The 12,309-nt window shown below is 44.3% G+C and overlaps 1 protein-coding gene across 1 annotated transcript in view; it reads left to right on the top strand.

Annotated features, from left to right (window-relative positions):
• The first annotated feature begins 5,764 nt into the window (after positions 1–5,764).
• Positions 5,765–12,309, top strand: part of TXLNB (taxilin beta) — a 30,277-nt gene continuing 23,732 nt past the window's right edge. The window contains exons 1-3 of the mRNA XM_079970966.1: positions 5,765–5,959; positions 10,159–10,614; positions 11,774–11,865. Coding sequence (XP_079827092.1) covers positions 10,173–10,614; positions 11,774–11,865 — 534 coding nt within the window. The 5' untranslated portion in view covers positions 5,765–5,959; positions 10,159–10,172. The remainder of the gene's footprint in view (positions 5,960–10,158; positions 10,615–11,773; positions 11,866–12,309) is intronic.

Raw genomic sequence — 12,309 nt, forward strand, 5'->3', positions numbered from 1 at the left:
ATCTTTGATCTCAAGTCGAGTTTTACATATTTCAAATGAAATAGGAGTAATTTAACATGATAGATGACAGGCCATGGCCGTGCCTGTGGGAAATTTGCAGTAACCTTCCTGCAGCCACTAGATGTAGCTGGCACTCTGTGCACTTTGGATTCTAACTTGGTTGTAGATTGATTTCTAATACTGTACAGTGGTACCTCGGGTTAAGAACTTAATTCGTTCTGGAGGTCCGTTCTTAACCTGAAACAGTTCTTAACCTGAAGCACCACTTTAGCTGCTGCCGCGCTGCCAGAGCATGATTTCTGTTCTCATCCTGAAGCAAAGTTCTTAACCCGAGGTACTATTTCTGGGTTAGCGGAGTCTGTTACCTGAAGCGTCTGTAACCTGAAGCATCTGTAACCTGAGGTACCACTGTACAAGCCTCAATTTGTGCTGCAATGTCCTGCTCTGCCCAATTTTACCTGTGCTATTTAAAAATGCTTTTCAGCCTCTTCCACTGTTAACGCACCTGTGTGGAAGGCAGACGCTCTTGTGTCAGGTTTCTAAAATGAACTGATGGTCAGAAAAGCAGGTAGATCCGCAATCAAATTTAGTCTTCCGCCAGTAATTCCACACACACCCCTCATTTGGGAATGGCTTTAAAAGAAACCCACAAACATTTTAACCTTTCCTCTCTGCATAGAAATGACTCTTTGGTGACAGGTGTGCTATTGGAAGTGCCCAGAACAATGGTTCTGGATGATTTCAACAGCCATTCTGAGGCTGCCTTTAGTGTTCAAGCTCGGGGCTTCAAGGCATCCATGATGGCCATGGGGCTGCCTCAAGTTGTCGCTGGTCTGACACACAGGCAGAGGCACCAGCTTCTCCGGTTGAGTGAGGGGACTGAACCCAACATCCTGTTGTGTGGAGACCTCTGAATATTAAAGTGCCCAGCCCCCTCAAAAAATAAATAAATTAGGGAGCCCCTAGTGTCTGGGCCCCCAGGAGCTGTTGCCCTTGCACACAGGGCAGGGCTTCAGTGGCTAGGAGTGCCTTTTATCAGCTTTGAAACAGCTGTTTCTGGACCAGGGTAGCCATACAGGGGTAACCTCCAGGTTGGATTACTGCAATGTGGGGCTGTGTGGGGCTGCCCTTGAGGGTGATCCAGAAACTTCAGCTAGTGCAAAATGCAGGGACTTGACCGCTCACCAGAGCAGGGTATTACCACCATGTTATGCTGCTCCTGCTGCTGCTCCTGCAAGAATGCACTGGCTCCCAGTTAGCTACAGGGCTAAGTTCAAGGTGCTGGTTCTGGTGTATAAAGCCCTATACTGCTTTGAACCAGGATACCTAAAAGCTTGTCTCGCCTCTTATACGGCTAATCCATCCCTATGCACTGCAGGTGAGTGCCTTATCAGGACATCCATTCTACGCAAGATTGGAATTGGGTTTTTAGTGTAGGAATCCCTTCCCCTTAAATATCAGACAGGTGCCGTTTCTGTTGCCTTTTCAGCACCTTCCTGAAGACCTTCCTCTTCCAAAAAGCCTTCTAAGTAAAGATCTTTCCCACTTTGCATCTGTATCAGAATTACTTTTAGATGTTTCACTTTATCCCTTGTGCATTTGCCCCCCTGAGCTGCTTTGGGAGGAAATACGGGTTATAAATTTAACAAATAAATAAATATTAGAAGTCCTTCTGTTTTAAAAGTTGGAAAATTTCGCTCCTTCACCATAGTCTATAGCCCAGGTTTGTTCTTGGCTGCAGATCAGGGTTAAGGAGGAGAGAAATTCCACATTCGGAATCTAACTATACTACTAACCATCATAAAAATAATTCCGCATTTTAAACCACATAATTCAATAAATGTCTCGAAAAATGTAGGTGACAGTTATACAACCCTTCTATTATCTGATTTCTTTCGAAAACCTCAGCTGCATTTAGGGCGCAAAATTATTCCTAATTCTGAATAAAATACAATCTACAGTGTCTCTTGTATCGGTAATTATCATAGGTTATGGCTTGGAATAGGCTTGGAAATCTAGGTTCAAATCCCTGCTAATTCATGAAGGTTATCAAGCGACCTTTCAGTTTGCCCAACTCACATGGCTGTTTTGAGATACTTAAAAATTGAATAATCCTGCATACACCACGCTGAGAAAGGTTGCACTACGTGGATGGATGGATTTGCTTTCACTGGGTCTGAATCTGGCTCCTTCAGCTTTGACTGATGATACATACCAGGCACCCCCAACCTTCAGCCCTCCAGATGTTTTGGACTACAATTCCCATCATCCCTGACCACTGGTCCTGTTAGCTAGGGATCATGGGAGTTGTAGGCCAAAACATCTGGAGGGCTGCAGGTTGGGGGTGCCTGATATAAACTGAAATTACCCTCAATAAGTGTATGTACTCAGAAGAAAGCCCAACTGAGCTCACTAAGGATTGCTAACAGGTTAAAAGAGTATAGGATTACAATTTAAAAGTCATGTTTTGATTTATTTACATAGTATAAAGCCTCTTGGTCAATCCTTAGTCAGTTCAAGGCTTATTTCCTAGATTTTTCATAATAATAATATCAGTGCATCTGTGGGTTGTATCTGTGACTTAATGTCTGATTACATGCCTTACCCAATTCACTCACTAACTTCCTACAGACTCACTCGCTAACTTACTTGAATAGCGCAGAGTGCTGCATAAATAAAACCGTAATAATTAATTCCCACCCACCTTGAAAGACTTGGGAAATTTCAGAACTCTTAAATCCAGAGCCAGTGGGGAATTCCTCCAGATCCTTGGAGCAGCTTTCTTACACAAATCCAACTTTATACATGGGTTTAGAATAACATTATTTGCAATAAATCTGTCATATTTAAAAGGTTTTCTGTGTCACCTAATTGGTTCTGCAATAGTTGGCCTCCACCACCTGGGTACTGAAGAAGAAGGCCAACAAACCAAAGAAACTGTTCAGCACATTAAAACCTTTTCAGTAATTTGATGGTGGAAAACTGGGGAAATAGCTGTTATAAAAGAAACCTGATTGGAACGTTCAAAATATGTACATTATCAAAAGCTCACTTAGCAAAATGTACTGGTTCCTATTGATGACCAAGTCAGATTAACACTATGTTCAGAACTTTGTAGGATAAGATCTGTGTCCCTTGATATGGGACAACCTCGTGATGTTGTCTTGTCCTCCAGAGCTTCTGGGCTGGAAGATCCTTGGTAGTATCCCACTTTCTCTTTCCTGTAGTGTTTTCTAGAAGGGACTAGTGCCCATTTGGACTGGTGAGAAGGCAGGGACCCCAACAATAAGTGGAGTCAGAGGCTATGGCTGGTGGAGCCAACCAATTCTACTTTTGTCCCCATCTTCCTATTGCTCTGTTCTACAAGAGTAACTGCAAGGGTAGCTGAGTTTTCGTCAACAGTATCTCTCAGAGTGGTGAATGGCACTATTTATTGGGAAGAAATTCCAGTGAAAATCCTCATTATTACATATTTTACATGGCTGTTTATTTGTACATATTTTAACATTTTATATGGATGTTTTATGATTGCCTATGCTTATAATAGGCAATATTATACTTATAATAGGGACATGGGTGGCGCTGTGGGTTAAACCACAGAGCCTAGGGCTTGCCAATCAGAAGGTCGGCGGTTCGAATACCCGCAATGGGGTGAGCTCCCGTTGCTCGGTCCCTGCTCCTGCCAACCTAGCAGTTCGAAAGCACGTCAAAGTGCAAGTAGATAAATAGGAACCGCTCCGGCGGGAAGGTAAACGGCATTTCCGTGCACTGCTCTGGTTCGCCAGAAGTGGCTTAGTCATGCTGGCCACATGACCTGGAAGCTGTACGCCATCTCCCTTGGCCAATAAAGTGAGATCAGTGCCACAACCCCAGAGTCATCCACGACTGGACCTAATGGTCAGGGGTCCCTTTACCTTTATAATACCTAATAAAGATTTGGCGAAGAAGAAGAGAGAGTAACAGTGATGCTAGGGAGAAGGAAGCTGACGGACAGCACCACCCCCTGGTCAGTAGGCAGGCTGGTGAAGATAGGGTTGCCATATGTCCAGAATTTCCCAGACATAGCCGAAATATGGCAGTCGGAAACAGTGTCCAGGCAAAAATTGCCAAAATTTCCAGGAAAATCCAGACGTATGGCAAACCCATGTCGGAAGTCTATATCTGGTGAATTTCCTTTAGAAAAGCTCAATTTAATGTGGGGTTTTTTTTTAGATTTTGGAAAAAATGTTCAACAACTTTGGGCAAAGATTTTGGAAAAAATGTTCAACAACTTTGGGCAAAGCTCAACAACTTTTGTGTCCAGATTTTCACTTTTTGAAATATGGCAACCCTAGTGGAAACCAACCATTACTAACAGGTAAAAGAGTATAGGATTACATTTTAAAACTCGGGTTTTGATTTTATTTACCATATTTTTCTGTGTATTGGATGAGGTTTTTTGACTCAAAAATCACATCAAAAAACTGGGATCATCCAATACGTGGATAGTAGCACAGCGGGGGGGGGGGGAGCACCACACCGCCAGCAATTCGGTTGGCAGGAACACGGTTTCCCCAGATGCCGCATCAAGCAGGGAGTGATCTGGGGGGTGTTTCCTGCCCACAGCTGCATTGGGGGGGGGGGAGAAGCTGCGCGCCGCCAGCAAGCTCTTTGGCGGGAGCGCAAATTCACCCGAAGCCGCTGCGCACAGGAAGCACTCCCTCAATTGTTTCCTGTGCATGGCGGCATCGGGGGAGGTTGTGCTCCTGCAAACCAGATAGCTGGAGGGAGCACAAATTCATCTGATGCTGCTGCGTGCGGGAAACGATCTAGGAAGTGCTTCCTGCCTGCAGCTACGTGGGGGGAGAGGGTCAACAACTTTGGCCCATCTCCCCTCATTTTCTTAAAATTTAGCCCCACAAAATTGGGGGGGTCCTTATACAAGGGGGCATCTTATAGGTGAAAAAGTACGGTATATAGCTTAAAAAGCCATATTAACTCTTGGTCAATCCTTAGTTAGTTCAAGGCTTATTTCCTAGATTTCTCATCTTATTTAGAAGGAGAAAGCATTAGTGGAGGCTTATCCACAATGCTCTCCCCAACATCCCCAGTCGGCACTATGCTTTTAGAGCACCATACTACTTTAAACAGTGGTCACTTCCCCCAAAGAATCATGGGAACTTTAGTTCCTTAAGGGGGCTGAGAGCTGTCAGGAAACCCCCTTATTCACCTAACAGGGCTACAGTTTCCAGAGTTCCCTGGGAAAGAGGGATTGATGGTGAAAGCATTCAAAGATTAGCAGCTCTGTGGGGAGAAATAGGGGTCTCCTAAGCAGAGGCGGAGCTAGCTGCTCCGGCCCCTGGAGCGGTGCACATGCTGCGCACCTGGGGGCAGGGCTAGCTGTGCACAGGGGTGGGCCGGGCATCCCAGGGGGGCAGCACAGCAATGTCACATACACAACCCCTCAGGGATGACACGTGGGGTAGTCCGCACCTCTCGCACCCCTCTTCCTCTGCCAGTGCTCCTAAGCAGTCTCAGCACCCTTAACTTCCTGCTGCCATTTGGGAACAGCATTCTGGAGAAAGGGCAAGCGGAGGACAAGGGGCTTCTCCCTTGGTTGCCAGGAAGAAGGCAATCATCACAATTCTTGGGAGCAGGGCAGCATGCTTTCAATGTACGGTGTGTGCAGAGTGCAACTTTTCCCTGCCTGTGTGTTGAGCTGCACCTGCTGAAATTCCTTCATCATTCCACACGGCTGTTAAAGGCCCAAGAGCTCTGTTCTATTTGGCATTTGGTCTTGGGAGCTCGCAGCCAAACTCTGGAGAGGAGTATTCTTGCCTGCTGTGTCATCCACTCCTCCCGCCCTCTGTGGCAGGAACAGAGGGAAAGTTTCCTATTGCTGTTGGTTCTTCCTCTCTTGTCGTTCTTTTGGGCCTCCTCCTGCCATCTTCTTCTCTTCTGCTCCTTTTTCTCTCCCCAGGTAAGTTTGACAAAGTCGATAGCTGGCAGCATGGTTGAGAGACAACTATGGAAGTTTTCAAACAATATTTTGGTGCACAAGCTTTAAATAGTGTGGGCATGTGATTGCGACTATGGGAGAAGAAACTACAGCTGCAAGCCCGTATCCACTAACCTGGGAATAAGCCCCACTCAATTCAGCGGGCCTTACATTTGAGTAGTCACATATAGAATTGCATTGTAAGGTAAATAGCCTTACCAGAGCTTCCAGTGAAGGAGACCAATGTGAAGTTGATGTTTTTGGAGGAGGGAAATTTAAAGCATGATTAGGCTAAGACTGTGCGGTATGAGGAAAATCTTGTGTTTTTGTTGCAAAAATAAATAATGGTGGTTAAGATTTAAGCACAAAGCAAAGCAACCTATATGTGTTTCTAGAACAGTTTTGGCTTGGGGGCTGTTTTGAAACTGACACTATGGATTTCACATCTCTGTGAATTCATTGTGCATCAGAGTGCCTTTCCGACGTCTGTTTTGACAAAGTACAGTGCTTAAAGCCTTACAGAAATTGCACAACTGTAATTCTGTATACAGAAGAACCATGCAGCAAAAGCAGCACTGGACACTTGACGGGTGTGTTGTTTAGCTTTTGACAACAAACAATAATAGAGGCGCACTGTTTGCTTTTCTCTGTGATGCTTAACTTTTAAATAATCTGCACTCAGTGGCTGACAGTGTAAGCCTATACCTGCTAACTTAGGGAGTAATTCTCACAGAACATAGTGGGACTTGTTTCCAAGCACATAGGCCTAGGATTTGGGCTGTGAAATATACCTATGGTGAGCTGGCATGGTAGAATTCTTTATTTGTTTTGTTGGGTGAATGTGAGGAATAAAGGCAGTTATCAAGGATCATCACTGTCATCCTTTTTTTAGACGGGCTTAAAATAACTCATGACTTCAGAGCAGGTGCCATGTGTCTTTCTGTTGGATTTGAGGGGAGGGGGGCAGGAAGCTAAAAATAGGCAAGTCCTGCAAACTTCTGAACTCCTCTACTGGGAGAAAAAGACCTTGTGACAAGGAAAGTGGCACTTTCTGCAATTCATCCCTGCAATAAAGAGGAAGACCCAAAACACATTTTTTAAGGCAGCTTGCTTTGGTTGGTTGATCAGTTGTTCAGAATCTATTTTAACATGAGTGCCAAGTGCAATGAATTGGTAAGAGAAGCTTAGAAAGGGAGCTCCCTCTTAGAAAGGGAAAAAACTTTTGCTCCGACTGTTAACAAGAACGCCATTGGAAAGGTGTTTTTAGTGGTAAACAAACTGGGTTCAGCCACAACCTCCTGAAGTGGGTCAAATACAGGTTAACAACACAGAGCTTCCCCCTGTATAAACGTACTCTTTCCACATCAGTATACCTGTGTATGGGATACGCTACTATCAAGCTGTGGTTAGCAAGTGGACATAGGTGCATAGGTTAAAGCTGCACATGGCTTGCTTATTTTATAAACTAGATCAGTTTCCTTTCTGCCACAAAAGCAATATATTCTTGCATGCTACCCCAATCTCCGAGCAGCATGAGATTCCAGGGATTCCAGGCACATAGAGTTCGTGTTTCCTTTTGGAAATGAGGCACAGCAGAGACTGTGGTGTCTTTACGATATATGGTTTATTTACACATTTATACAACCTGAGCCTACGATGGAGGTGGTCACAGCATTAACACCCCAAAAGGGTCTTGTTTCTTGATTCAAACAGAAATCAAGCATTCCTCTCAAACATTGCGCTGACTCTCTCTCTAGCTTACTACTTTACTTCTAGATTACAAAACTCTGTCTTTGTCTACTAACTAACTGTGAATGGTCAGCAGGTCTTGAGGCAGATACGAAGATTATGCCCATGACTGGTGTGGGTTGCGGTTCTGCAGTCTATCATGTCTAAAATGGCATTTTATTTATTTATTGTTTGCATGGGCCCTACATGGGCCCACCACTTAGTAAGGAGCCTGCAGCCTTTTATTTCAGCTTCAGCCCTGACAGCCACCATTGATAATGAGACTAAATAACAATACGAAGATTCTTCTTCTGCATTGAGCTGCCCTCAAAGGCTGCTTGGTACAGTCAACCTCTTCTTACATCCTTCTCCACTTGTGTCCATTGTGCCCAATGTCTGCGGCAAACCTGGAAGTAACCGGCAGGTTTGCCACTGTTCACACATGCACAGGAGTGGCGATCGCCGTTCACACATGCGCAGAAGCGAGCAATCGCTGCCTGCGCACAACGGCGCCTCTCTCAGCAACCCATTTCAACTTCTGGACAGGCCTCCAGAACAGATTGTGGTTGTGAGTAGAGGTTCCACTGTATTTACATCTGTTGTAGCACATGGGGGACTGTCTTGGGCCCACTATACCATAAGCCTGGTGCCTTCTAGATGTTTTGGCTTACATGTCCCATCAGCCCAAGGCAGCATTGAAAATAGTTGAGAATAATGGGAGTTGTAGTCTAACAAGAAGATTGGGGGAAGCTGTTCTATGATATGTTGATCCCAGTTTCTCTCTCCTTCCTTATGTTCCAATCACAAAGCCTGTGATTTTCTACCAGCAATTTCTTGATGATGCCCTCTGTCAAAGATAAAATTGCCACAGTAAATCAAAGAGGGGTTTTTTACTAACGTGTGCTAAAAAGAGATAGAGAGAGTCAACACTGGGCAAAATAATGGGGCATGACTTTTTGTTCTGCAAAAAAATAATCTTTTGGGGATTAAGGGTTTGGTTTACTAACGGGAAATGATTTCTTACATAGCAATTCACGGCAAATTACTGGGAAGAAATTCCCCTTGATTTGAGTACTTTCAAGTTAGATCATGCATACAGTAATATGTTGGATCAAATTGGCAGACAAGACATGTGACAGAACCACAGTAATTATGAAGATCAAGAAATGTATGTCTGCAAAAATACATTGCCTGCTTAATAGAGATGACACAGAACCAGAGCAAATAAAAGACTAGATGACAAAATGGGCTCAAAATATTGGAGAAAACATACCACTCGTTACCTGGGATATTCTGTGGTAAAAGGCACATTGGTTCTCCTTAAAGGTAAAGGTACCCCTGCCCGTATGGGCCAGTTGTGTCCGACTCTAGGGTTGTGCGCCCATCTCACTTAAGAGGCCGGGGGCCAGCGCTGTCCGGAGACACTTCCGGGTCACGTGGCCAGCGTGACGAAGCTGCTCTGGCGAGCCAGCACCAGCGCAGCACACGGAAACGCCGTTTACCTTCCCGCTATAAAGCGGTACCTATTTATCTACTTGCACTTAGGGGTGCTTTCGAACTGCTAGGTGGGCAGGAGCTGGGACCGAAAGACGGGAGCTCACCCTGCCGCAGGGATTCGAACCGCTGACCATACGATCGGCAAGTCCTAGGCACTGAGGTTTTACCCACAGCGCCACCCGCGTCCCTTGGTTCTCCTTAGATATGGGAATAAGAGGAAATTCCTTTATCACCCTGGTTCAAATACAAAATATATAAATAAAAATTAGCCTCCCACACATTGGAACTACCAAAAGGAAAGAGGAGATTACTTTCATATATGATGTAACAAAAATATATCTCAGGGGAAAAGAATGAGACAAAATCTTAAGGTGTGAAATTCCTCTTCATCCTTTGTTCTTGTTGAACTATAGAAAGTTTGGCTACGCCAGAACATAAAGAATTAGCTGTAATAAGAATAAATGTGCTGGCTGAAGGAAATTTTCTCTCTTTTTTGCAAGAAAATATTGTGATTTATTGATTAAGGAAATAACTCTTCTCAGCTTCCCATTTCTTGTACAATGAAACAGTCCTCTGAAAAGCCTTTAGGCAAAGCTGAAACGAAACAATGAATACCATGACTATGACCAATGAATCTTGTTTAGATAAATCTATTGGTGCTAAAAGAAAGACTATGGCCAAGTAGTTTCTGATTAATCGCCATTAATTGGGACAAATGCACAAAACCTACAGTTTTTCCAGAGGGCTACAGTGAATGGCAAAACTGTTTGAATGTGTGCGGAAGGAAGATACATGAAAGGACTAAATAAATAAATATCTAGGTTGTCTAAGATGCCAGTTAAGCTTGTGCGAAATATAATCTTTACTACTATCGATAGGCATGGCCTTCTTTGGCAGTTTTTACTCTATTTTTGATTGCTGGTGTAGCTAAAAGCCTAACTTTGTCTCACACCCAGGTAACATCCCAAGAATGGAGCATGACCAAAATGGAGCTAGCCCTCAGCCTGATCAGCAACCCTCACCTCCCATAAGCAGCTCTGAAACGCTGCCTACTGAGAATGGTCTAGAGAAACAAAGTGAAAAGTCGCCTCCGAGGCCTCTGTCCCCTGAGAACGCAGCACATTCTCAGCCTGAAATAAAGCTGTGCGATATATCTGAGGAGTTGAGCCGACAGCTGGAGGACATTATTAAAACCTACGGGTCAGCTGCCAGCCTGGTGGAGGAAAGGAATGCTAAAGCGACAACAGACAGACCTGAGAAAGGAGATTCCTTTAATAATGAGGATGGAGAATATGAGGATGCCCATGACGAGGCTGAGAAGGAACAGGCCGCTTCCGGGGATGCGTCTGGATCAAAGGAATCCAGTAGCCAGAAAGAACAGAAGCTGGAAAAGAAAATCCTGAAGGGACTAGGCAAGTAGCTCCTTGCGTAACTGAAATGCAGAACTTAATAGGACTCATTGGCTATGTTGGAAAAGGCGCCACAGTGGTCGTCTCCATAACATTTAATTGTTTGGTACCAAAAGTACACATTTTCTTCTTTTCCCTGGCAAGAAACCAGTTTTTATTTTTATTTTTAATATGTGATGCAATGATGGACATACATGGCAATTAACTGATGGTACAATTCTGTACATCACACCTAGACTTGTATAATTTGTGGGTGAAATAATGCAAAGCAGCATTTACCAGCGGTTCTCAACCTGTGGGTCCCCAGATGTTGTTGGGCTACAACTCCCATCATCCTTGAGCTCTGGCCTTGCTAGCTAGGTGTGATGAGAGTTGTAGTCCAACAACATCTGGGGATCCACAGGTTGAGAAAGGCTGATTTAGGCTATTATTGTTATTACAGTCATAACTTGGAAGTTGAACGGAATCCGTCCAGAAGTCCGTTCAGCTTCCACAGTGTTCTGAAACCAAAGCGTGGCTTCTGATTGGCTGCAGGAAGCTCCTGCAGCCATATCAGAAGCCCCGTTGGACGTTCGGCTTCCAAAAGAACGTTTGAAAACCAGAACAGTCACTTCCGGGTTTCAGTTATTTGGGAGCCAAAACATTCGAGAACTAGGCTGTTAGAAAACCAAGGTATGACTGTATTGGATTTATATATTGGTTAATTGCTAAAGTATCTTCTTCAGTGAGTGTTTCATCCATCTTGAACTTGAACATCTTGAACTAAACATCATACTAAAAATCAGTCTGTCTGTCTGGCAAAAATGTGGAAATAGAACCACTGCAGCAAGGATCACCAACCTTTTGGAGCCCATGAGCCCATTTGCCAACCAGAAAGCACTTGTAGCACATGGGTAACATATGGGTAGCCACAACCAGTGTAGCACAAGGGTGCTACAGTGACAACCCCTACGCTACTACCATACTTAAAAGAAGGTCACCTAAAGTTGCTTCAGAAGCACCTGGCAGAAATCTAAAGAGAAATGTTCCACACAAACTGCTGCTAACATTTCCGAATATAGAAGCCAAAACCAATCTAAAATGCAGCTTCCAGTTGTTACAAATTCTTGAATTTTGCATGAAGTGCTCTCTGTGAGAATGTCCTTTTTAAAAATTACTTCAGGAAAAGAAGCTACCCTCCTGATGCAACATTTGAACAAGCTGAATACCCCAGAAGAGAAGCTGGAGATCCTATTTAAGAAGTATGCTGAACTGGTTAGTATAGCAGCTATAGAGCCAGTGTGGTGTAGTGGTTAAGAGCGGTAGTCTCGTAATCTGGGGAACCGGGTTCGTGTCTCCGCTCCTCCACATGCAGCTGCTGGGTGACCTTGGGCTAGTCACACTTCTTTGAAGTCTCTCAGCCCCACTCACCTCACAGAGTGTTTGTTGTGGGAGAGGAAGGGAAAGGAGAATGTTAGCCGCTTTGAGACTCCTTAAAGGGAGTGAAAGGCGGGATATCAAATCCAAACTCTTCTTCTTCTTCTTCTTCTATGGAGAAAGGATAGAGACAGCCCCACTTTAAAGTGTATACATCTAAAAATAATATTGTAGAGCTGGTGAAAGTGCAGAAAAGGGACAACTAAAACAACTTTTCCTCCCCTGGGGGCTTTTTAGCAAGCAAGGAAGGACATGATAAGTGTTTGAAATGATGCATGGTGT

This window comes from Podarcis cretensis, assembly GCF_951804945.1.
Source record: "Podarcis cretensis genome assembly, chromosome: 3".
In the NCBI taxonomy this organism is placed as follows: Eukaryota; Metazoa; Chordata; class Lepidosauria; order Squamata; family Lacertidae; genus Podarcis; species Podarcis cretensis.